The sequence below is a fragment of the Aphelocoma coerulescens genome, chromosome 3, assembly GCF_041296385.1.
Source record: "Aphelocoma coerulescens isolate FSJ_1873_10779 chromosome 3, UR_Acoe_1.0, whole genome shotgun sequence".
Classification (NCBI taxonomy): domain Eukaryota; kingdom Metazoa; phylum Chordata; class Aves; order Passeriformes; family Corvidae; genus Aphelocoma; species Aphelocoma coerulescens.
In genome coordinates, this window is record NC_091016.1 from 53,596,764 (window position 1) to 53,622,475 (window position 25,712).

Sequence of the window (25,712 nt, forward strand, 5' to 3'; positions counted from 1 at the left end):
GTGGCCATGCTGGGGTGGCCTTCAAGACTGTGCTGTGCTGTATGTACCCCTTGGCTGCAGGATAAACTCACTGGAACAGAGGAGCTGGTAGGCAGCTCCTCATGGCACTAATGCCACTTGTGTGTCCTTGCCTTTATCTAAGAGTTCAGCAGACATTCTCATGGGAATGTCCTTTTCGTTTGACAGCAGACACAGTTTTAAGAAAATCCTGTAAGAGCTTCATGTGGTAATCTTTCCACATATGGGATCTACATGGCATGATGCACCCTCAACAGAGGCTTGTTCCCAGCACCCAATGGGATGTAAGATTATCCTCTGTATAGTGTCAGTTCTACCCAGTTGCATTTTAAACCCTATTTTACAGAGTCTGCTTTTCTTAGTACTAGTGGAATGAACCAGCACCTCGTGGTGCAAAACAAGTAGTTTTTGGGCAAATTCATTATCCTAGCAAGCAATTTATTTTTGAACTTCAGCTAATCAGTAGCAGTGTTTAAAGACTGTAAAACAGATTTAGTTCCTACATGAATCATAGTTTCTTGGAACTTCTTTTTCAGTATCTTATGTGGGTATTCTTTTTACTTCCCTATAGATGACAGGAGAAACCAGATTCTCAGGATTGCAGTGCATTGGTCCAGTGAGTACCATGCTTGGAGCACGACAGCCCCTCCACTGGGACAGTAACTGTATACCCCAAGCACAGTGGAATTCAGTGAGTCTCACATGTTGTCACTCAGGATTTCTTTATAGCCTGCTCCAGTTTCCCACTGTTAAGGGCAGTTAAGGAAAAGTCATAAGAAAAGTACCCAGTCCATCCAGAAATGATAAAGCCAGATTCTTAAAATATTTTATTAAAAAGTTAAAATCTTGTCTCTGATAAAAACAGTTATGACAGTTTGCCTGTAACACCTGAATGTGTAAAGCTTACACAATTCAGACAAAATTTGAAAATAACTTAGAAGTAACTTTGGAGTGGTTCTCCCAAAATGACTTCCAGTTGTTGAATTGTCTTCTGACACTGCTGTTCAACTTCTTCACATTCATCTAGAAAAAGAAATTAAGCAGGAATGAAGTAGAGCAGTGATTACAAGGCTACCCTAGGAAGGCTTCATCACTCATCAAGGCTAGAACCATCCTCAAACACCATATATGAAATTATTATTCAGAAATACTTTGTCACTGAACTAGGTAAACTACTGTGACACTGATCTAAAATTTGCAAATGGGGAGATGTGTACAGGCTACAACACTGAAGAAAGTACTGTAATTTAACTGAACTTCATGAGTGTGTTTGATATAATCCATTTCAGTTTGCATTTTTCACAGTATAAGCTACCATATACCAATTTGTAAGATTTACAGCAGTTATAACAATGAGCCTGTCTGAATCTTTGAAGTAAGTGACCCTTCACTAATTCCAGTTTAGAACATTACCTTCCATAAGCTCAGCTAAGAAAGGAATAGATTCTGGTAGCAGGACCAGGTAGTTCTCCTTCAGTTTTTGTGCAACTTCTATCAAAGCAAGCAGGGCAGCAAACCGGACCTAAACCAAAACAATTATGTATGGAAACAAACATTACAATATAGTTCCCTGTTTTCCCCCACCCCTGCCTTCTTTCCATTCATTATAAGGTTAAAATCTTCCATTACTGAAGGGAACTAGTTTTAAGCTAATTTAAATATTAAGATCTGGGTTAACATAATGGCAAATAAAAAAACAGGTTGGAAGAAGCAGGTAATGTTGCTGCAAGTTATTTGATAGAATGGACTTTAACTTCCTGTCACAATGCCACTCCCACTGTATCAGGGCTCAGCACTATGAAAAACCAAGTACACTCCCTTAATGTCTATAACCTGTCAATAGAAGAATCTTGACAAAAGTCTATATAATAAACAGGTCTGAAAGCTGGTAACTGTCTTCCAGGTACCCCTCTAAAGTGCCCCTGTCTTCAAAGACAAATAATTATCTCTTATTCCAACAGATACTCAATCTTCAAAAAACCCAAACCACACAGTATAAAAGGCATGTGGAATACTGACAGTGATATTGCTTACAGTGAGAGCAGAAGAACATGTTGCACCCATCTCTATGACTTGGGAGTATTGTGGTACAGCACCAGTATTTTAATTTAGTATTTCAGCAGTGACTTGGTTAACTCACTTCTGATTTTGGGGCCACTGTTCCCATTTTCTAGCATGACAAAGAAAACCAGTTCAAATTCTGATAGCTCCCAACCTTAGGAGAATTGTGCCTTGTCTTCAGCAGGATCTGGTAGTTCAGAGGTTTCCAAAGAGAATCATCTGCTGTTGCCACTGAAAACTGAGCTATGCAGGGTATCAGGTGTGCTGTCACTCTTTCCTGGAACTTCTCATCTCCTCCAAGCACATTTTCTAGCTGTGGAAGTAAAACAGATCCAGACTCAGATAAACCCAGCCAAAAACACTTTTAGCTTTGGCTTTCAGGTGTTCAAGAATTAGAGTCAAAGGTCATCAGTGGGAGTGCACTGGTCTGCAAGAGCTCAACAGCATGCATGGACCTTACAGAACAAAGACATTTAGAAGAGGATAAAAAATTAATCAGTAATCCAGAGTCTTAGGCAGAACAATCAATATTGTCTGTAGCCCAAAGACAATGACCTAATCCCCTCCCTTTTTGTTAAGGGGGAGGACTGACACCTGATCCCTTTTTTGTAACTATCAAAGGGAAAAAAAAGCCAGCTATGAATTGTTTTTAGGGGTTTGTCAATACCTGATCGACCAGAGGCTGCATCAAGGTTTCTGCTCTTTCTTTACTCAGGAACTTCTGGGTGTCAAACAGGAAGAGCTTGTGCAGACAGTCCATGGTGAACTGCAACAGTAGACAGCTCTTTTCTGTGTTATTGTCAGAGTCAAAGAAAGCTTCATCTACACACCAGCCAAGGAGAAGAATAAAAAACATCAACAGAATGAAAACACAAAAGTTCCCCCCACAGGACAGAAACATTGCTAGTCTGTGAATGTAGCTAAGGGATGGACTACATAGCAATTATGTACTCATCACTCAGAACAATAGAGTGGATGTATCCACAATAGAGGGTATCTGGCTTTAAGCTACTGCCCCAGCAGGTCTGCTACTGCTGGAAATAAAAGAGAACAGCCACCAGCTACAGGAAAAGTGCTTAGCCACACCTGTGGATATGGAGAGTTTTTTCAGGTCACTACAGCTGGGATGGGCAAATAATATCCCATAGAAAACAGTAACACCTGTTTTTGCCCAGAAAGCAGAGGACTCTGAATACACCAGGTAGTGTGTAAGAGAAGTCAGTGAATGAAAAAGAAAAAAGCAAAAAGAGAAACAAGTCTCCTTCTTTCTACACAATTTCCTACTCAGGGAACTCCCTGGGAATGACACTGAAAATTTTCATGTCGTCTCAACTTTGAAAGCATAGTGCCCAAGGATAAAAAAATGTCCTTTGGTTCCATCAGAGGAAGATTTCTCATTTACCAGAGAAAGAAAAAAGAGAGAAAATAATTATGTGTGCTGTGAAATAAATCCTGTAAGACTAAAATTTCAGCAATTAAAATTAACTTCTCAGCAATCAAGACTAAGCTGCTCTGTAGCCAGTAACTGACAACTTACCAGTTTTAGAAATGTTGACCTGGTTCAGTGTCTCAGCAAATGGCTTCACTAAATGACCAGCAAAGAGGGTGAAGAGACCCTTGAGCTTGTCTGCAATGCAGTCTGCTATTCGGTGGAATGTCAGCAGCCTGTCTTTTAGGGTAGCCTCTGTTTTGGACCAATCAAAGAGCTGAAAGTGAAAGGCAGATTAGCTGTTTCCTGTGTCTGTGCACTGGAAAGCACAAACATGCTGATGCAGATGAATCACATTTAGACTTCTTACCTTGAAGAAGAGGGGCCTGAAAGAAGCCTCGGAAAGTTTCATAACCATACTGATCAGACAGTCAATAATATAAGCCTCTATCTTACCAACTTCCTCTAAATCATCCTAGAAAAATCAGAAAACATAATTCTGTGTTTGAAATGTAAGAATTTGAGCTTTCAAAGCACATTTTAATTTTGTCTGTTTCAGATTAAATACTTAACTATCATGTTTTCTACTGTAAGAACAATTCGGAACAGTGTGTTTCATACCCAGAATTTCAGAGCACACATACAATCCATAACAGCACATATACAATCTACTACTCTTTTTTTAAACAAGTGCGGGAATTAGCACGTAGAGAGGTGCAGCTGCTGCTCATCCTCCCAGTCAAGCTACCTCGGCATGCTCTGTTCGGAAGTCCAGGACTTTCATGAAAAATGCTGTCAGTTCAGGCTGATGGGAGATCAGGTGCTCCTTCTCCATACCAGCAATGTGCTCCTTCAAAATGTTCATAAGGGGACCCAGGCAGTTCTGCCAAAACAAAAGCAAAGCAATGCAAAGGCAACTGTGATATTGACAGTAACTGAGAAACGTAACTAGGGAATTGGATTTATGCACTTCATGTGTTTACTCATTAAAATACTGTTGATAAAATTAAGCTTCTTCCCTGTACTTTTGGGAGCTTAAGTTATTAGAATTCCTGAAAAACATTTTGTCTACCCTCTGTCATACTGGAGAGAATTCTGACTCACTCATGTTCCTAGCACATAAATGAAGTCCCTTATGAATGGGATGATCTCCCAAGCATTCATCATCTAAGACGCAAAGGACATGAAACTGCTGGATCTCTCCCAGATCTACCTTTCCCGAATCACCACACCAGTACAAAAAACCCCAGAGATTATAATATAGAGACTATGGTACATTTGGCTGGGATGGAGTTAATTTCCTTCACAGCAGCTCACATGGTGCTGTGTATTAGATCTGTGACCAAAACAACTCTGATTACACAGTGGTGTTTTAGCTGTTGCTGAACAGTGCTTGTAAGACTTCCTTTGTTTCTCATTCTGCTGCCACAGTGAGCAGGCTGGTGGTGGCCAAGGCACTGGGAGGGGACACAGCTGAAACAAATTTTTCACTGCTTGTTTCTTTTTTTTTCTTGTCCTTCTTTATCTCAGTGCTAAAGGATGAAAAAACCCCTTACCTTGCGGGTATGCACCACCTCACTGTAACACTTGGTAACTGCAGGCAGGAGTATTCGGGGAGCCAGCCTTGTTGCTAGGATGGTTTTTAGTGATGCTACACGTACGCTTATCTGGGAAGAAGGACCAAACTCGGCCACAATCTTTTCCAAGCGAACAACCTATGAGGAATTCCAACAAGAGTTAGGCCTACTTAGCAACTAAAGATCTTATTCTACAGTAGCTGTCAGCTGCAAATGTCAGACAGGAATTTTGCTGTTTGCACCACTTGAAGCACCTTAGATTAAGCTGTCTGTACAAAGCTTCACTCTCTTCAGAAGACACTGAAAAAATGCCCATGCCAACAGCACAGGGCCAGAATGACTCTAACAAGAGTGTTAGATATACATTTGAGGAGACTGTGGATATTACAGAATGATCTTTCGGGATACATCTCCCTTTCCAAAGAGGCAAAATACAACCTATGTGAGGGAGGAGAAGGAGATGCTCTTAGGTTCTGTATCTGAGTTACCTGCACAAGAAACTGAGTACAAGAGTTGTATGTTACAAACTTTCACATAGTTGGCACACACTCCAGTTTCAGAGAAAAAAGTAATCTCTACAGCTTCTGCTGGGATCTGGGCACATCCCCTCCCCCCTTTACACACCTTGGGGGAGTCACACAGCTCACCTGCAACAAGCACTCCAAAAGGTAAGGACTAAGGAAGTGTGGTAGTGTTTCTGCAACCTTTAACAGAGCAGTGACAGCACTCAGCAGGTAAATCTCATTCGAGACCAGCTCCTTCTTACTTTTTAAAGTCTTCAAGAGTGCTGGCATCAGCCTGTGAATAACCAAACACAAACAGAGAAAGGTGAAATAACTGACCATTTGGAGGTACATTTCCAATCAAATAAATCCATCTGTTAAGCCTGCAGGGACAATTTTCACGAGTTTTTACATGCATATTTGAGAAAACTCAGTATTCTGGGCTCACTGCCGTATTTTCAAGCTAATGAAGGATATTAGATTTAGAATCACAGAATGGTTTGGTCAGAAGAAATCTTTAAAGATCATCTAGATCAACACCTTTCACTCTATCAGGTTACTCAAAACCCTGTCTTTAGTTTAAAGATTTAAGGACAATAAGAGACTTATATTTGTAAAGAGATAAAATAGTCTTGCAAGCAACAAGTTAGATGCTTGGATTCTTCTTGAATAGGGAGAATAAAATAATGTAGCTTGAAAGGTTTTCAAATGTACTTGTTCTCATGCTTTTAAATGCAATCTGTTCTACAGAAAAAACACAGACTATGGTCTGATTTTTCTAAAGCCATAAAGGTTGCCTCTCTAGTGACAGCAGCAGATTCCATAAGGAACTCTACTGTGCATTATAAAAGTCTTGCAATTTTCCCCACTAGTTTCTCAGTTCTATGATGACAAAACACCTTCAAGCACTAGAAATACTTTAAATCTTGTCTACACAAAACACACGAGGGGGCAGACTGCCATTTGGCCTTCACCAGCATTCCTTCACTAATGCATTTTAGTATAACTAACTCCTGCTGCAGTTGGTTCTGTTTAAAAGAACCCAACAGTACCTTGGAAGCTGAGGTATGGCTTGGGCTTTCAGGGTACAGGTGACCTCAGCTATACAGAGCAAAGCACTTCCCATCACATTTTTTTCCTCCTTCTCTGAAGAAATGAGATCAATGGCAGTTTTCAGAACAGGCACAAAAGGCGCCGGATTTTCTGTGCCAAAACCTTTGCAGAGCAGCTTGAGGCTGAACAAAGCAGTCTGCCTGTTGATGGCTTGCTCCTCCTCTTCCTCCTTTCTTCTACACTTGACAATGGCAATGAGCTCAGGAACCAGCTCTAAGAGCTGCAGGATCTGAGAGGACAAGAAAACACCCACATCAGATGTAGTTAGAAACTCAGGGCCTGCAAGGGCAACTCAGGGCAGGTAGCCTACGTGTCACTGCTCAGGAGTCCTTGCCAGGCTTGGCACTGGTACTGGGCACCTTCACACTGGGTCAAGCACTTGCACATCAGTCTCTCTCTGGGTACTTCTGCTAAAGGAACTGGGTTTAACCTCTTTGTCTCACCTGGCTCTTCTGCCACTTGGTGCGCTGCTGCACCTTGTTGTTCAGAAGGTCCATGGCCTTGCGTCTCACTGATGGCAGCTGATTCATCATCAGTCCCCCAATTACAGGGATGAAGGTTTCTGTTGGTAGTAAGGCATTGACCTACAAAACAATACCATAAATCCTTTTGCATGCACTGTGACATGGCAGCCTCCTGATACGACTCTCTTCAATTTCCCTTATGGGTTTCAGGATCAGAGGAGAGAGGACAAGCCAGCAATGCTGTATCTGAGGCAAGCAAAAAATCAAAGCAGGTTCCAGCTAGTCTGTGTTCACTGGCTGCTAACCAGCCATTATCCACTAGCTCTGATATTTCTTTAGCAAGTCCTTTTGTCTGCTCTGGTGAGCTATCCCTCTTTACCCAAAATAATTCTGCCAATGCCCTCTGCATGTACATCATGAAAACTGGAATATGCTTTACCAGTGGAAAAAAAAACAAATTCCAAGCTGTAAAAAGATGTATGTTCTGACTTATGCAAAAAGACAGCCACTCAAATTCTACAAATACACTTCTAATCAGAAAAAATAGTGAGATGAAAAGTGTAAGGATTTAACTTCACGTAGAAATATGCAACAGCATTAGTTAAGTCATTTTATGAGTTAACAGTGAGAAATACTGCCAAGAGCCATTCTTCTCGACCAGACACAGTGAAATGACTGTTTACAGCCAGCAGAATACTAAACTAAAGGAAACAAGCATTGGTGATTTTTGTTCTGCTTGTTCTAAGAAGCTGTTAGCTGTAGTTAGCTGTTAGTGTAGCTGTTAGCTGAGTTTCAACATTGATGCACCAGGCTGCAGACCATCCAATGAAATACAGTACTAATGCAACAAGAAATCCTACAAAGTTTATAATCATAATAACGAGCAAAAGCAGCAATGTCTCAGTGCTAACATGGGGCTAGTGAGACATACTTTATCCAGCATATCATAGCACTTGCTAAGCAGAACCCTCCAAAATTTGGCCGTTGGCTTGTCCACGTTTCCTTCCACAGAAGATGCCACAGTGTTTATATAGTGAAGAACTTCTTCTAACAGCCTAGAGAGAAAGGAAGTAACTTTTAGTAAGCAACAGGGAGACTAAAGAAGTCCATTTTTATTACAAGAAAGCATAAAATTTCACAAGACAACAAAAATACAAGAAAATGAAACAGAAAAATTTTAAAATGAGCATTCATGGAACACAGCATTTAAAATAACTCTTACACCCTTTTTCTCTTGGAACAAACATACAAGTTAGGCCTCTGCAAAAGAAACCCTCAATTTTGTATCACTGGCTTTTACAGCACAATGGCTACAACTGTTATCTTTGATTACTGGTACTTACACCAATACAGAGGCACCTGTGAACAATGATTAGTTCTTTTTTTTCTACTAATTAAGCAATATCTTTTGCTAAAAATGTGGAATTCTTTCAGTGATTCAGACATGAATAGCATGACAGTTATGGCCAAGCACGTAAATAACCTCTTTCAAAAATACAGAAGAAGAGTGTATATTAGGTAGAGCAATCTTTCAGAAATAAAAAGCTCTACATTCTATTAAAAGAAAAAACCAAACCAAAACCAAACACAAGTAACTTGCACATAATAAATACTGCTTGTTGCAGAGGACATTAAAAAAGTATCATTAGTGTAAAAGATACTCTAATGGCACTTAAAGGTATTCCTGGGCTGCAGTAAAAGCTAAAAATAGGAATAGGGCAGATTTAAAGCATACCTCTGTTCCATCTCCTGCAGCTCTTCTGTTTCTTCATATTCCACTATCTGGTTTAAAAAGCAAGAATGAAAATATGAAACTTACCTCCCCTCATTAAACTAAAATGCCAGAATACACAAATTTGTTTGTTTTGAATCAAACGTCCACTAACGTGGTAATTATGAGTCCCTACATTTGTACTTAAGCCATCATTCTAGAAGGAAATCTGAGAACCCTGGGCAATGCAGTCACATTAGCAAATACATTTCATGCTGGTGGATGATTCAGCTGAAAAACTGGGACTACCAGCTAGAGCCAGAGCCTGAAATTTGTAAGATTTTGTGTTTTCAGTTTACAGCATGAATCCCACACTGAACTTGGAGTTACACAGGCTGTGAGTGAATACCCAAGCTCCATGAAGCCAGTGGGAATACACTGGGACCAGAATTTCACTTGGTTATTTATTAAAAAATAAATAACATTACTGAGAGGTTTCAAAACTGTGTCAATACAAAACTGCATTTCTAAACTGCTAAGACCACCACAAGGTGTCAGCAAGATACACCGGACAGTGCCACCCCTTTGAAAAATGAAGTCATACTAAAAGGTAAATTACACCTCATCTGTTTCTATATGGCACAGTCACTTACTGTGACCAGTTTAGAAGCAATCTGCCATTATTACCTTTTTCACAAAACTCTGAGAGGACAGAAGTTGTGACATGAAGGAGACGGACAAGAATTTGAAGTGCCGGAGTTGTTTGTCGGAGTGAGACTCCACATTAAAGAGCTGCCCATCCTCATTTTTCGGCTTCATCTTACACGTTCTTGGCTTTTTTGTCCCAGGATCATCTGTTGAAGAAAAATTTGCATCCAAGAGAAAATGTTACTTCACTTCTGGTCACAGAAACAAAATTACAGTTGTTCAAAGCCCCATCCAGCCTGGCCTTGAACACTGCCAGGGATGGGGCATCCACCACCTCTCTGGGACACCTGTTCCAGTGCTTCACCACTCTCACAGTTTAGTTTCTCCCTTATATCCAGTCTGAATCTACCCTCTTTTAGTTTAAAACCATTACCCCTTGTCTCTTATAATAGGAAGGTTTACATGCATTTGCTGGCTCTGTTTTGTGGTTACCTTCTTTGTTCTCTGGCAGCTCTGTCAGGTACTGGATTATTTTCATTACGCTCTGGAACTGTGAACGTACATTAAATTCGCAGCAGATGGAAATCCAAAATTCAGTGTCTGCTTCCAGAACAGCATCCTGTTAACAGTTCAGAAAAAAAAGAGAAATACTTCAAGGAATAAGAAAGAGTATTTCTAATAATTGATGCCTTTTCCTGGTCTTAAAATCAAGAATCAAACACGGTTAGAAGGGGAAAAGGGGTTTTACCTCTGTATTTATTTTAAGGATCCTTAGGTGCACCATGTCCAGGTGGAATGCACTGAAATGCACACCACAATGCACCCCCCAAAAGATCTGGTATATCATTATAGGTCTTACTAATTAGCATATCTATCAAAGATTCCCCAGTGAGAGGCTCGAGTGAGCCCCCCCTCCCTGAGGAGCCTTCCCCTGGATGGCTCTATTTTAGTTTACAAAATGTGGTCTGGAGAGGACCTTGGGGTCTGGGGCACACTAACCCCTAACTAAGAGGCTTCTAAGATGTTTAGTTTCCTAGCTTAACAAAATAAGTCTAAGAATGTGAGCTAAAAAACACTAATACAAAAAACTATAAAAAGGTATATAAAAGGGGTATAAAAGAAAAGGCAAAAATCATCATGGTATCATCATAATAATAAAAATACTCAAAAACTCCTCAGTGAGCTTGTGAAAATGCCATATTGAGCTGGACACTACCAGGATTAACACCAGTGGTAAAAGCAGCAAGCTCTTGGAGAGAACATAGCTCCAGAGGGTGTAGAGAGAGCTTAATCTACTGCAGCAAAGACTTTCTTCTCACCAATGTTCCTTTAACAATTCTTTCAGCTTTCCCCATAAATTACGCTTTCACCTGATCTCAGGGCCTGCCTACAACTAAACATTACAGGCTTTTCATCTCGGTCTGTAGAGAAAGACCAGTATCACATTTCACAAACACAAGGGAAGAAAAAACCCCAACTTCATTAATACTGAAGCACTACCTAATTAGATTATCAGCTCTTCAGATCAAGGATTGCTGTACAATATGATCTGATTTATTGTTCAGGCTCCAGGACCTAACGCTATTGAATGTGCAATACAAGTCATAGTCAACATCACCATCAGGTTCTGCTGTAGCACAAACCCAGAGCTCCCTACCTTTTCCAGCATAATCTGGGGCTTACTGAGAACCTTCTTAAAGGCAAGACCACGAACAGAAGAGGGAGATCAGGCTGTCAAGGAAAAAGCTGACCCCCTCAGCCTGCTAACCTTGTCTGTGCTTGATGTCGCCGTCACAGTTTTGGTCACATACTGCTCAAAGAGCAGCACCAGGAGAACCCAGAGGAATTTGTCTCCTCCCACCGTGGTGATCAGCTGGGACAGGATGGGCAGGCGCCGGTGCTCCGGCACGTGGGGCAGCGCATCAACAAACACACGAATGATCTTGATCACCACCTCTTCCACACTTCCCGAGGACTCTGACAAGTCACTGTCTTCAGCCTGTGCACAAACGCAGGTACAGCAGTTCAGACAGGTTACTGCAGATGGGTACAAGGTCTTTCTGGCAATCTCAGAAAACAGGAGAAAGTACTACATGCCAGATAACGGCATTGCCAAATGTATAATCTCGAGGGTAATGCAAGTGTTCTGAAGTTTTCAATCATACAGCTCCTTGTCAGTGTTAAAGGAAGATGTTTAAAATAAAAGAAAAAAAAAGAAAAAGAAAGAAAAAAAAAAGAAAAAGAAAGAAAAAAAAAAGAAAAAGGAGAAAAACTGCTACTTGGCATCAGCTGAAACAAAGAGGACATTTTCAAGAGAAAGCAAAGCCACATCCTTCAGAAAACTTTGCCTGAGTTAGGGACTTGGATTCAAGGGCCCAGGAAAAATAATAAACATGGGCTACATGGTGTCAAGTAAATAACATTAGGCTCTTCCCACATAATAATCGTATGCCACAAATAATTTGTCACAGAAACTCGTGTGGGCTGCTATGAAAGGCTTTCCATAAAAAAAACTTAAGAAATCAAGTTGTCTCTCTTTTTATATAACAGAGAACTGCAAGAGGATGAAAAATGTGTACATGTATAATTAAAAATAGTATGGGGAATCCTCAGCCCATTATTGAAGACATTTTTTTCCCCAATTCATATTTACATGACATTTGTACAACATTTTTCATGTTTAAATCTAGTAATGATCAAGAATTAAGATTTCTTAGGTGCAAGTGAAATCTGAATTAAGAAAATGTTGCTTTGAAAAACAAGGATCTATTTTTGTTTTGGTTTATAGCCATTTATCTAAAAGGTCCAGGCAAAACCAAGAAAAGCCCCACAAACACCAGCTGGAAGAATAAAAGCATCTGTCAAATATTATACCTTTCCACTTCCTTCAGACCATGTCTACTATGCCTGTGACCATGACATAGGACTAATAATCACCTGGTTACTTCCCACGGTTCCTCTACTGAATTTGTCTGCTTTTTTTATGACAAAAAACTTGAACTTGAAGTATGTTTCAGGTCCTCTCCATGTATAGTTGTGATAATTTTGGCTAAACCATTTATAAAGTGCAGGAACTCCAAAGACTGCAAAGAAGCAGCAGCCTGATGAACTCAGTCAGTCAGAGACAGAGGCATCTGAATTACACTGTGCTACACATAATTTAATGTCTATCCAAAAATAATCCTAGAGTAGGTGACAACTTATTCTACCACCAATATTCTAAATAATTTACTTAATTAATAATCTTTCATTAAGTAGACAAATTTACCTGTATAAGAGCAGGAATAACCATCTGCACTGTCTTGTTAATTACTTGGAAAGTGTAGGTATCATCCAGACGCAAGACATTTGCTCCCATGAATGTAAAAATGGGCATAATGTTGTGAAGAACTTTATCCTGGAAAAGAACAGATCAAATTAGTTCATGCTGCTGTGCATATTATACCTTAAGGCATTTCTCATTCCCACAAATGACACTAGATTCCTATTAAAAAGCCCAAAAAACCAAAAGATAATCTTGAGTATCTTTCAAAATCTCCCTAAATGAATTCTGAATGTATATTGTCCCTTAATGTTACTTACTGTGTGATTGGTAGAGTTCTAAATATGACTTAGAAACCAAGACACATACCTAAGCAAGTAATTAAAGAGTGGAAATCGAGAGTTTAGTGTGATGAGACACCTTGTATCCTTCCACTCAGTGCCATGTGAATACAACAAGTAAAGCCAGCTATGAGGAGACTTGCAGAAGCACAAATGTGATTGTGCCACAGATTCCAGTGATTTTCCCACCCACCCTTTTTGTATCTGTAAAACATCTGCAATATCCACAATCATACAGTGTAAACCAAACATGCTCAATTTAATTTTTGGCTTTTTGGGAGCCTAGACTGTAATCACAGTAACCAATTTTAAGAAGGCTGAATTAGAGGTGTCACCTAGCTCTAAAGTTGATTTCCTAGATTTTGCCAGAACTTAGAGCAATAAATTATGGGCACATTTTTCATTTAGTTTTAGTGACTGGAAGAAGTATTAGATATTAAAAGTGAGATGAGATGGATACAAAATGTTTCCTTGTATTCTGACCTCGAAAATCTTGTAAGAGCCAATATTAATGTAAAATAAACACCTAGTTCTATAGCAGGTGATGACAGTAGAATAGAGACAAAAAAACCCCATACAATTTAACCACAAAATCCTCCAAAAATTTACCAAAAACATTACCATTTTGTCTTTTGGAAAAAATGCTACCTTTCCAAATGTGTGGAGAAAATATTGAGGTCAATATAAAGATGCAAACTGAGTTTGATACCCCTGGATACATTTTGCTGGCTTAGAGTTTCAAAGCAAAAGAACCTTACTTAGAACAGTGTACAGTCAAATTTCAATCCATACAAGAAAAGGCCTGTTTCTTGGCCAATTAAAATCAGAACAACCCAGTTTTATCATCAACTACAACCACATTTTTCAGTGTTGTACAAGATAGAAACGTGTAAGAATGCATGTGCTATCAGGCCAGGTGCTTTCCCTCTTTATGTAAAAAAGCAGGAGAAAGAAGAAACAAGGCATGAGAGCTGTGGCAAGCATGAGAGCAGTGGGAAGGTGAGGCAGGGCTGGTGTCAGAAAGCTGCTTCCATTTCTACTGCGCTCCACTGCAAGCCATAAATGGCTGGTGACCAAAGCATCAAGACAGAGGTTTGTTTTCAACTAAAATGGAATAGAAAGCCCTAAAGGAGCAGGGAACCTGCCCATTTTGCCTCTGCTCCTTTCAGGAAGTTTTTCCCCACAGAACAGATCTGTATGTTCTTCACCCTACCCAATATTTGGAAACCAAAGAGAAGAGCCAAAGCATAAATTCCAGGTGTTACTTACGGGAAACATTCCAGCAACAGCACCAAGGAGCAGCAGAGCATGGTGATGTGTCTGGGGCATTTTAGAAATCCTGATGCACTGAACTATCAGCTCCACGTTGAATTTTTCTTTGTCCAGGATATCTGCAGATAAAAATATTCACTGATTAACACTTTAATGGTCAGCCATGTAGGACTAAACAGTACACTCAAGCAGTGGTTTCAATTTGCAAAGCATACCTAATGGTAGCATACCTATGCTACAAAAAATTATTAGGAAGGCAAACCTGTACACCCTTATACGGGAATCTTTCTCCTCAACAATACAGGGTAGATTGAGGAAGAAAAAAGATAGATACAATTGTTTTTGTGCTGTCCTGGTGAGAGAATTAACAAGAAATGAGTCAGGTGATTTTTACCTGCTGGGACCTTGCTACCATCTGATGACAATTTCTGACAAATGTTCAGCAGGCAGCTGAGGATCAGCTGCTTTGTATATTCCATATTTTCTTCTTCTGATGCCATGGGTTCCAGACATCTATACATTCAGGAAAAAAAACAGAGATGGAAAAATAAGTGACCAAACTGCATATTAAGATACAAATAAGAAACTGCGATTTTAATTCCACGTAAGTTCTAAATTGAAGCTTCCAAAAAGTCTTTGCCAAAAAAGTGTCTCTTTTTGTTTTCAAATGCATCAACTGGTCTAATAAAAGACATTTATCAAAGCACTGTCAAAAACATAAGTCTAACCTGAACTGTATTTGTCAGTCTACGTACAAGCAAGTCATACGGAAAGGAAGACACACACCCAATCTACATGTAAACTTTCCTAAGTGCTTGGAGATAGGGCTGGCAGGAAAAACTATACTTTCCTTAGGTTGCACTGGACTAAGACTGTTCCACAATGTGTTGGGAGGAATTTCAAAGCTTAGAGAATTATAATATCTCTGCTGAAGACACGAGTCCTGCCAATTATTCCAGTTTGAGGACAGGTGGTGTCCTTGTTGGCAATCCCAAACCCTCTGCCCAATAAAGTTTTCCCACAAGAGAAGCCATGCATTAGGTAAAAATCTTTTTGTTTCAAAGGGAAAAGAATCATAATAACTTCCCATTCCTCCCCTCTGATTTGCCTAAAAGAAGTTCAGTTGAAAGAGGCAAGCTAAGCTACAAGACATGGCAACAAAGCAGAGACACAGCAGCCCGTATCTCCGTGCTTTAGGGCGCTGGCTGCAGAAGAGAAGGCTCCAGGGCTCTGCTGTGGGCGCAGTTACCTGCTCAGGAGGTTGAAAAGTGCAGGTACCAACGCCTGTGGGCGCCGAAGCTTCTTCTTATGCTGCAGTAACTCCAGAATGAGCATCACCCTCTGCCAGCTGAAGTGGCTTGTTTCTGGTGCCAATTCTGCATCTTGAGGCTTTCTAAAAAGACAAGACAAACAATCAGGCATTTGCAAAGGAAATGCTACAGTGCTTCAGGAAACACAAACACCCCCTCAAGTGAAAAAAAGACCATTCTTCTTTCACAAAGTAATGTATGTCCTTTACTGCTGCTCCCTGGAGAGGTGGCAATGTGTGGGCTTTTGACTGAAGCAGCAACACATTTTAAACAAACAACAACAAAAAACAATCAGACCAAACTTGAAAAAACAAGTGTTTCTTGGAAACACTTCTGGAAGTGGGGAAAAAAAAAATCTGTTACCAGGTAACTGTCCAAATGATGATCTGCTTGCCATCCAGGAAACTTGCTTCTCTGGAACTGCTGGTGGTTAACACACTGACTATGCAATGGGTGTGTGTGTGAGCCTGTGTGTTTGTAAACTGTGAAAGGTACAGTTTACAGATGGATCAATCTAATAGGTGATGATTATTCAAAATGGTCAAGTGAAGGAAAAGTAGAAAAGCTATTCTAGGTCAAACCAGGAAAATTAACTCAATATCCTGTTTCAATATGGCTGAAAGAATGTTTAAAAAGAGTAAATACAGTGAACAAACCAGTTCGTTATGAGAATGGAGAGAAGAAACAGGACAAAGATCTAAAAATTATTGATTATATTACCATCTTAATGGCAACAAAATACTGTCTTTCAGTCAACTAACAGAAATATTTTGATGTACACCTGTAGGTTTCAGCCAAGTTTATGTACTTTGTCCATGCATCTATACTTAAAACTAACTTATTATTTAACAAAAATGGATCTTGGACAACTCCATCAAGCCAGATTCTATAAAATCAAATTTCACCATTAAAAATGCTAGATTTTTTTTTTTTTTAATTCTGACTGTACTTCCATCGGTTCTCAAATAGCAACATGAGTTGGTTTTCTCATTCTAGAAGTAACCTGGAGTTATTTTTACTGTGCAGAGGAAAAGAAGAAATAGTTGCTTGTGCTTTCTATACAAACTATGCAGTGTTTTAAGACAAGTGGTGTTTTCAAACTGCATGGATAATATTTGTGGGTTTCTAGTTATTTTACCTCTGTTGCTGCATTTTCTGCCTTCTAGTTTGTTGAACAGTGGCCAGACTTTTGGTTTTCTCAGGAAGTTCCAGTTCTCTGACAATCTGCTCAGCACACACTGTAATCTGAAACAGAACAGTAACAATGCAAGCACCAGTGAACAATTTGTCACATCATATATCTGTGCCCTGTCTTTTTTTTTAAAACACGTCCCTTTCCTGCACATATGGGTATATAATCCACATAGTCCTTTCATATCCCAGAAAATGAAAATCAGTGCAGCAGAAAGAAGTGACTTCTGGTGAATTCATTCACTTACTGTTGTAAATGACAGATAGGTGGCTTTTAAAGAAACACCTTCTAAAAGCAGTCATTTAACAAACTTTTCGTGCCATTAATGCTATTCTACTATTTGACAAAAAGCTTCCCATTCCTTTCCTGCTATAAATGATACAAACAATGAGTGTTACTGAATGTAGGTGACACAAAATCACACTGCAGTAGGTTTGAACGTATTTCTGTGTTCTGGAGGTTGCCACTTACCCCTTTGAATACACTGCTGATTGTCTGGGCACAAAGCGGGTTCTTACAGTCTAAGAGTAAGTCAAACAATACATTTAGCAGCTTCTGTTGCACCATCCCATCTGACACAGCTGCAAAGAATGGCTTAGTAATCTACAAAAGGGGAAAAAAAGGATGCAGAGAGGTTTACTTTGAGAAGGTAACAAAATCACGAAGTGTGGAATTAATACACTGGATTCTGTATGACACACCCCATCAATTTGCACATTAACTATGTATTTGTATATATCCAGGAATCTTAAAAGATGTAAATCACATACATGTGAAATACCCAACAGACAAACTGATTCCTGAAATTTTTCACACGACTGGTGTGTGGAACAAACTTGCTGCTGCCAGCCTTTGGGAAATACATGCCAACACCTGGCTAATACAGGCCTGAATTTGTAGCCTCCTTCAAATGAAATTATTTCTCACCTACTGTATTTTGTTGACAATTTTTCTTCAGAAGAAAAACATTAGGTAAAGCTCTTCCCTGACTGAAAAACCTAAAACCTGTATAACAGTAGTATCTGTAATGATACAGGAATTCATCTGTGTGTAAATACAGTATTTCTATTCTGTGCCTGTCAAAATGCAAAAATTAGAGCAAGCAGCAATTTCTCCTCATGGTAGCTTTAAGAGTTCAAGTTTTGCAGGCTCTTTAGATGTTTCAAAGACACTATGGAGACACTGAAAACTTGTACTAAAAGAAAGACAGGTTGAAAGCTATGGACTCCTTCACATAGAAAGAGCCCTTGTAAATCCAATCCTAAACACTGCTAGCTGCTTTAAGGATAAAAATAAATGAAAGGTCTTTCATAAAGCCATACCTGCCCAAGTGCTGTGATCTGAAATGGTGGAATTTCTTCATATATTTTCTTGGCAGCATGCAGACTTTTGATAAACAAATCCAGACTCTGCTGATTCTTGCACAGGAGCGTTGCTGAATATTCATTAAACTTTCCAAGGATTAGATGCAGGAGAATAACTTCATCTTTCAACATTGCGTCGGGTTTGTTAAAGACCTTCTCTAGCAAACGGTCTAGTGCAGGCAAGAGGTGAGAGAGAACCATCTGCAAACAGAGAAAATGTGTAACAGAAGTTTTTATCCATTCTCAATTTAAGAACTTTCCAGTAGCACAGCTTCATTTTACTGCAGCATCCCCTCTCTCATAACACACTACATACAGTATTTTAGGCAACAGCTCTTCAACTGGAAAAATACAAGACATAATGTGAGATTACCTACCCCAAGTACTTGCTCATCTGCTCCTAAGCTATTCTCCTTTGCAGAGCAGTATTGCATATTTTCAAAGTACAGAAACAAGGTAATTTTCCCACCAATTTATGACTGCTGTTTTCCACAAAACTCAGATGTGAGGCAAAACCACTTACCCACTCTATGCAGTACACAACCTTTTCAAGACACATACAACTGAACAGAGCATAAAAATTCTAATTTAATTCATTTTTTGAACTTTGAAGCCATATATTTTCCAGCACTTGGAGAATTCTGAATATGCTAGAGAAGAGTAGGTTAATATATACAAAAGAAATTCACAGTACTGCTTAATACCTTGCAATTCTTTACAGAACTCTATGTTCACTGATACCTAATCAAGGTAATACATTTCTTCTGCAACAATCTCTTCTGAAACAGATCTTTTTTAGTAATATCAAGGGAGTTTCCTTAAAAATTCCAATGCAAAATTCTGCAGCCATTACATTCCTGGAAGGAGCATGCAAATGTTTTCTGTTTCATTAAATTGTACTTTGCAGTTTTACTGCTTATTATTGGAGGTGTCAACTTAATACCTAATAATCTAATACATTATGGAGTTACTTAACAGCATTATTACTATATGAAATTTGATTTCAGCATTTCACTCAAGTGCAGAACCCATAAAACAACTCAAAAGGCAGCACTTACTTCACCATGGATTTCATGAAGAATTTTCATTAAGTTTCTTGCAATATATGATGGGAAAACAGGGTTCTGTATACAATCAAGTATGTTTTCCAAAGCTTCCAACAATTTTTTCTTCTGGGATTTCTGTTTTGGTTGTGTCTCAAGCTCCTCAAATAGAGTTTCCATAATCTAGTTCATTAACAAAGTGAAAATCAAGTTTTTTCCTGCAATAAAAGTGCCTTAAAACAACATTTATTTGATGCTTTCATAACAATGCAATCTAGATATAAGCAGAGCTCTTCATCTGGAAATAAACCACCGTTAATGCCCCTTAGGTTCTTAGCTCTCTGCATGTAATAAATCACTTGAATGTTTTTATAGTTCCTAAAAAAATTATACATCACGCTACTATAGAATATAAAGACAATTAACTTTCCTGCTTAACTTGATTTCTTTTCTGTAAGTTAGAAGCTCACAGCAGCAGACAAAACTTGTATTAATGTACACCTTAATAAGAAAAATACCTGTGCTACATATGTAGGGTCAGATATAATCTCTTCTGTCTTTTGCTCCAAATGCTGAAGGACAGGATGAAATAGAGACTCCTTTATTCCTCTCAAGGAATGGAGGCAGTTGAGAGCAGCCCTCCGAACTTCACTCACAGGACTACCCAAGTTAATTAGCAAAGATATCATCACTGCAAAAAGAATGAGGGAAGGAAGGAGGAAAAGAACAGAGTAAAATGAGTGGTGAAAATTTTACTGTAGCTGTCCCTGAAGAGGCATCAACATTACATTGGAATTAAGAAGTCTTCTCTTTTCACTGTAAACTTCTAGGGTACACAAAACCAACATGAGTCTCACAGATCCATGACTCTGAACTCATTCATGTTTAAGCTCAGAGCTCATATATTGCTACTGCCTGGCACACCCTGACCCTGCCCAGACAGTAACGTCCTGTAACAAAAACTTCTTCAGCACAGCACTGTGCTCCTTTAACACTTTCAACATTTAAAAATAAAGTGGCTTCACTTACTTCAAGCTTGGACTGATAACTGCAGCAGTGAATCAGCAAGAGAGCTGTCTCAGCCCAGTGCAGCCAAACATAAATAACTACAGCTACCTTTCATGGTATAAAATATAGTAAAATTGCACAAAATTATGAAGTACTGTGATTGAGTTCTAAGATGAGAGATAGATAGGTAGACAGACAGACAGACAGATATTGTTTTACTTTACCTGGAGATGATGGTGATACGAGTTGTTTTTTTTTCTGATTTGTTTGTGATTCAAGCAGTGCATAGCCAATATACAGAGCCTGAGTCTGTAGCATTGCACTGACTTCATAGTTCAGATGATTTGAAAGGTTGTAACTGTAAGTCCATAAAATGGAAAGGAATTTGAAGAGAACCTCTGAATCTTTTAGATGTACCTTAAATTTAACACAATGAAAAAAAAAGAGAAGCACTTGTTTTATGTATTTGGCAAACTACAACTGAAAACATCTGATAAACCACCCCACCCACTTCAAAGAAGTACACTGAAAGAGAACTTTGTCTCAGAAAAACAGAGAAACAGTGTCTTTAGGGAAGAAAAAGTCATTGAGTGAATGTTGCATGTATGTGCAAGTCCAGACGTAACTTAAATATGCATATGAAAAACCATGAGATGATGTAATAAGGAAACACAAAAGTTTTCCTTTCAGTTTCTGTATTTAAACACTAACAAATTTTACAAAGCAACCCTTTGTCTTGCTACCAGACAGAATCAAAACTTTTAGTTCAAAATTTAGGCTCTCGATCTTGTCCTGCAAATCAGCGTTATGTTTTCACCTTTGCTTCAATTGGTACATTTGTGTTTTGGGGGGGATTTTTGTAGCTTTAGTTTTCCATTATTACATTTAATTAGGGTTAAGTAACCCAGCTGAAGCTTACACTTCCAGCTCCTCACAGTACTTGAATGCCACAAGCAGTATTGCACGACCTGTTGATCATTTTTCTCAGTTTTCCTCAAAATTAATGTAACTGTGTAATAGTTGATGGCTCATAATTCAGAGTAACAAATGCAAAAATAATACCTTGAATAAGAGATTCATCAATGCTCTGTATTGAAGAGCATTGCTTCCCTCACTAGCTCCACTGACAAGCAGGTCAAACAGCCCCAAAAGGAGGTGCAGGTAGTCTTGGCTATCTTGATTCAGAGATTCAGGATTCCACCAAGATTCCTCTAAAAAATACAGGTTACAGTTAAGACACAGTGGGTCCACAGGAACACCCTCAGAAACCAGGAGAAAACAGACATCTCTAGTTAAAAGAAGACATTTGGTTGATTTCATGTTCACAAGTAAGTAATCTTTACAGATGTCAATAACAAAGGAGAAGGTTAGGGAAGTAACATTTCCTTGATTCCAACAACTTCTGAAGGAAAAAAAAATTAACTTTCCTTCTTCATTGATGTAAGGGATAGGCAAAATCTTAACACCTACCTTTTGAAAAGGACGGGGGAGGTTTTAGGCCATTAATGAAGTTTTTCAATAAGAACAGGACCATTGCTGACTCCTCCGCCTGAGCAGTCTCATCACTATTGAGCTTTTCTATATATGCACTTAACAAGTCCTTAGGCACCAAAGTTTCCTCTACTGTTTCAACAGACCAATTTAGGGGAGTTTCCTGTGAATGAAAATTGATTTTAATGTATTCTGTCACAATTTCTGCAACAGAAAACAGAAATTTAGCACTAAAATTCAGCAACATTTAATTTCCAACCTCCAAAGAGGTATCCTTATGGAATGAATTACATTTCTGATTTTACATTGAAACTTGCATCTGCAGTTTTAAAACCTATGCCAGCTCTTTCTACCATAATTACAGAGTACATGAATGAGGTAACAGAAGAGTAAAATATCAATCTCTCTAAACTATCTCTTCAAAGGGATTGGGAATTGCAGCATTTTTCGACATTCAGATTAACACTTTAATCTAGCTCTGTTCCAGAAAAATAATCCATATCTTTCAGATATATATATATTGCATATACAGAAAATCATTAATGGATTAACCTCAGATCAGAATAAATAATTACCATGTGTAAGTGTGTGTGTGTGTGTGTGTGTGTGAGGGGATATACACACAGAAATACAGCCCTGCTCACATGGGTTTCTTGCACACAGAAAAAACCTAGCACTGTTTCTCAACAAAATAAGTCAAGAAAATTCCAATGGAAACACACATAAAATTAAGAAAAAAATGTAGCAAAAAAGATACAAAAGTGCTCTTTCTGAACATTGTTCCTAGCCCTGTGATGGCTCTTCCTTGTGTCTCCATGTTACCCACAACAAGTGCCAGTACATCTACTTATGGAGCTGGACAAAAAATCAAAACCCAGCAAATTCAGGAACAACCCTTTTAATATTGCTGCAAGGACTTGCCTGAGGTTGCAATTCACAGTTTCAGCTCTCGGACCATTTTCATGGCCCTTCTCTAGAACATATCTTAGTATTTCCTTCTTTCCCCTACTGAATGAACCAGCAAACCTTGACTCGAGGACTAAACCCCCCAATATTCCTAAGGCTAACAATGACATCATATGACACCACAGGGCAATTGGCAGAAACACAACAAACCTTGTGCCAAGCCCACAGCACCAAAACAATGAATCAGTTGGTGGGATGCTAGCCTAAAGCTCTGGAGTTCTTAATTTGTTAATGTAGACTCACAGGAGTGGTAAAACATTAGAGTAATTCTTAATGGTACTATTGCCAAGTGCATGTTTTTGCTCTGAGAAGAAATGAAAGCGAGATTTTTCACTCCTTCTCAAAGCTTCTGAACCTGGCCTTCAATAAAGCAATTAAAAAATAAAATTCAAAAAGACTTCTTTGTATTGTTTTCCAATACCAAGAAAATGTCCTCTCCACACTGTTTACATCTTACCTCTGCAGGTTCACAACTTCTGAGATTTTTAATTTTTTTATCCAAGAAGCAGAAGACTCTGATAGCCGCTGGAAAATAATTTTCCTTCATTTGTGTATTGCAGCAGCACTGAACAAGCACTGAACCAATTATATGAGTAGTTACTTTCTGTCTCACACTGTCAGATTCTGTTTCAGCAACGAGTATCAGGTCATCAACCTTAGAAAAAGGAGTGGAGGACGACAAAAGTCAGTACAACAGTGGCACTTCATTATGACTTTAAACTGAACATGTAAATGAAAAATGGTGTAATAATGTTTACCTTCTATCATAGGTAACAAGTTACTGTCTGCTGTAATGGTACTCTTTGAAACCTGGCAATGCACAACCATCAGTTTCTATGAACAACCCACAGGTATACTTGCTTACTCTCTAGAAAATTTTTTTTTTGGGAAACTAAAAATTCCTTGCATTTAGATACACTAATCATTTGTCTAAAAAGGTAATCACTTCTTTTCCTTATGTTAAGGAAGAAATTGGTTTTATCTGGATGGTATTGTGGTTTACTATTTTATATATATGTATATAAATACTTACATACATATCTATATAAAAAAATTAATATATATACACACATATACATATGTTTGCCTAGCAGCTTCATGATTGCATACTAGTGTCTAGAGCAGCCATAAAAAGTTCTTCTATATCACATTTGTTCGATTACAGTCACCACCTGAAAAGTAAAACTTCTTAAGGTCAGGGTACCATGGTACACGTACCATTTGCAATAGTAAGGAAGGGTCCCCTGAAGTCAAGTTTCCAGAAAGTAGAAGAATAATTTTCTCATTGGCCACTCCAACCAACTCTGCAGACTTGGTAGATTTAACTGCCTCTTCAAGAGCTACTCCAAGGGAAAAAAGAAAAGTCAGATAATCTAGGTAAAAAAAATCACATATTAACACACTGGTGGCTCAATAATATTTAGAATCAGTCAGAAACACACTAAACAATTTCTACCTCTTTTCAAAGAGTTTTTTTATGAAATGCGTTCACAGTTAGAGCATGACAGCCTGTTAGTGACAGCCAGTCTCCTTCAATTTGCTTAGGTTCAATAAGGATGAGGTCCTAACTTGCCACAATTTTTCTCTTATCAAATTAGTTACAAGAAATGCTTTACCTTCTGGCCAGCCTTTCAGTAAAGGGTGTAAGGAGCAGAGATCAGACTCTGACAGACAAACAGCCATTTTCCAATCTGAAGATTTTGAATTTGCATTAGTGATTATCATGAAAGGTAACAACTGCATTACTGCTTCATCTAGCAGTTCTTTCTTCTCTTTTAAAATCTCCTCTTTGACTAAAATTTTTACTGCTTGCTCCAAAACCTTGTACCTAAAAGAGCACAAATCATGTTGAAAATACATTATTCAAACATGCCGGCAACACTTCTTTGATCTGTTCTCTATTCTCCATGCTGATTTTCTGTATCTAAATAAGACCAAGAACAAATAAGGAATTAATGGGAAATGGTATGCAAATAATTGAACATCTCTCCTGTAACTCAGCATAGAAATATTGTAACAAAGAGCATTTGCAGAGAAACACAGCTTTTTAAGTATTCTTTAGTTACTTTTAAAAGAATCAATTTATCCAGGAAGAATGTAGGCTGAAAAAAAATCACAAACATACCATTTTCCATCCCTTGAAAGATCAGCTTTCTGGAAAATGTTCAAAAGACTTGATACTATTACTTCTGGATTGACTTGTTTCCTGAAAGACTGAACCATAATCAAGAAAAATGAATGAAAGTACAATAATATACAAAACAATTTACCACATCATAATGGAAAATGCATCTGCTATACCAAGTGGAAGCAGAGATCAAACATCACTAACTGCATTCCTACTGATGTTCATGTAATGAAAATATTATCAGATAGAAAGAAGTAATAAGGCTGCCCAGTATGCCCTGTTGATATGCTAAAGTATGGAGAATTCACTGATTGTGGAAACGTTTGGTAAAATTGATAAACGATATGCAAACCACTTTATAATTAAGTAAGAATTGCTTTTACTTTACATTCCATCTGGATCCCAAAAATAAAAGGCACATTAACAAAAGATACTAAAGTTTAAAGGAGCACTCACATGCTTCTATTCCTATTTATTAGCGATTGAGAATGAATGAACACACAAGACCAATTCCACTACTGCTAATAATATTCTCCACTACTACTAGCAGAAGCCATAAAGGCAGACTGTTACTCTAGCTGGAAACAATCAGTACAATGCATACCAGAGTCCTATCCAGTAAACCTGAGCTGGAGCTCAGGACTTTGCCACTATCAACTGACCAAATGACTCGCACATGGAAAAACTCAACCGAGCACCTCTCACTAGAGTAATGTCTTGTGACTGCACCGCTTTCCATCCAAAAGACAGACAGCGTGGCTTGCCTTTTTATAGAAAAATGTACAGAATAAGCAGAAAGAACACCTCAAAT

The 25,712-nt window shown here is 38.6% G+C and overlaps 1 protein-coding gene across 1 annotated transcript in view; it reads right to left on the reverse strand.

The window, feature by feature from the left end:
- Positions 1–23: 23 nt before the first annotated feature.
- The window catches only part of HEATR1 (HEAT repeat containing 1), a 36,749-nt gene continuing 11,060 nt past the window's right edge, over positions 24–25,712 (reverse strand). Inside the window, exons 14-45 of the mRNA XM_069010328.1 lie at positions 24,899–24,987; positions 24,390–24,601; positions 23,992–24,113; positions 23,231–23,428; positions 21,787–21,970; positions 21,379–21,527; positions 20,541–20,733; positions 19,827–19,999; positions 19,324–19,491; positions 18,224–18,466; positions 17,373–17,504; positions 16,848–16,954; positions 15,649–15,792; positions 14,794–14,912; positions 14,397–14,518; positions 12,793–12,921; positions 11,293–11,523; positions 10,017–10,143; positions 9,564–9,730; positions 8,901–8,947; positions 8,097–8,220; positions 7,145–7,285; positions 6,641–6,930; positions 5,733–5,883; positions 5,065–5,223; positions 4,257–4,391; positions 3,879–3,983; positions 3,617–3,785; positions 2,747–2,901; positions 2,234–2,392; positions 1,432–1,540; positions 24–1,041 (exon numbers count right to left, since the gene is read on the reverse strand). Coding sequence (XP_068866429.1) covers positions 953–1,041; positions 1,432–1,540; positions 2,234–2,392; positions 2,747–2,901; positions 3,617–3,785; positions 3,879–3,983; positions 4,257–4,391; positions 5,065–5,223; positions 5,733–5,883; positions 6,641–6,930; positions 7,145–7,285; positions 8,097–8,220; positions 8,901–8,947; positions 9,564–9,730; positions 10,017–10,143; positions 11,293–11,523; positions 12,793–12,921; positions 14,397–14,518; positions 14,794–14,912; positions 15,649–15,792; positions 16,848–16,954; positions 17,373–17,504; positions 18,224–18,466; positions 19,324–19,491; positions 19,827–19,999; positions 20,541–20,733; positions 21,379–21,527; positions 21,787–21,970; positions 23,231–23,428; positions 23,992–24,113; positions 24,390–24,601; positions 24,899–24,987 — 4,842 coding nt within the window. The 3' untranslated portion in view covers positions 24–952. The remainder of the gene's footprint in view (positions 1,042–1,431; positions 1,541–2,233; positions 2,393–2,746; positions 2,902–3,616; positions 3,786–3,878; positions 3,984–4,256; positions 4,392–5,064; positions 5,224–5,732; positions 5,884–6,640; positions 6,931–7,144; positions 7,286–8,096; positions 8,221–8,900; positions 8,948–9,563; positions 9,731–10,016; positions 10,144–11,292; positions 11,524–12,792; positions 12,922–14,396; positions 14,519–14,793; positions 14,913–15,648; positions 15,793–16,847; positions 16,955–17,372; positions 17,505–18,223; positions 18,467–19,323; positions 19,492–19,826; positions 20,000–20,540; positions 20,734–21,378; positions 21,528–21,786; positions 21,971–23,230; positions 23,429–23,991; positions 24,114–24,389; positions 24,602–24,898; positions 24,988–25,712) is intronic.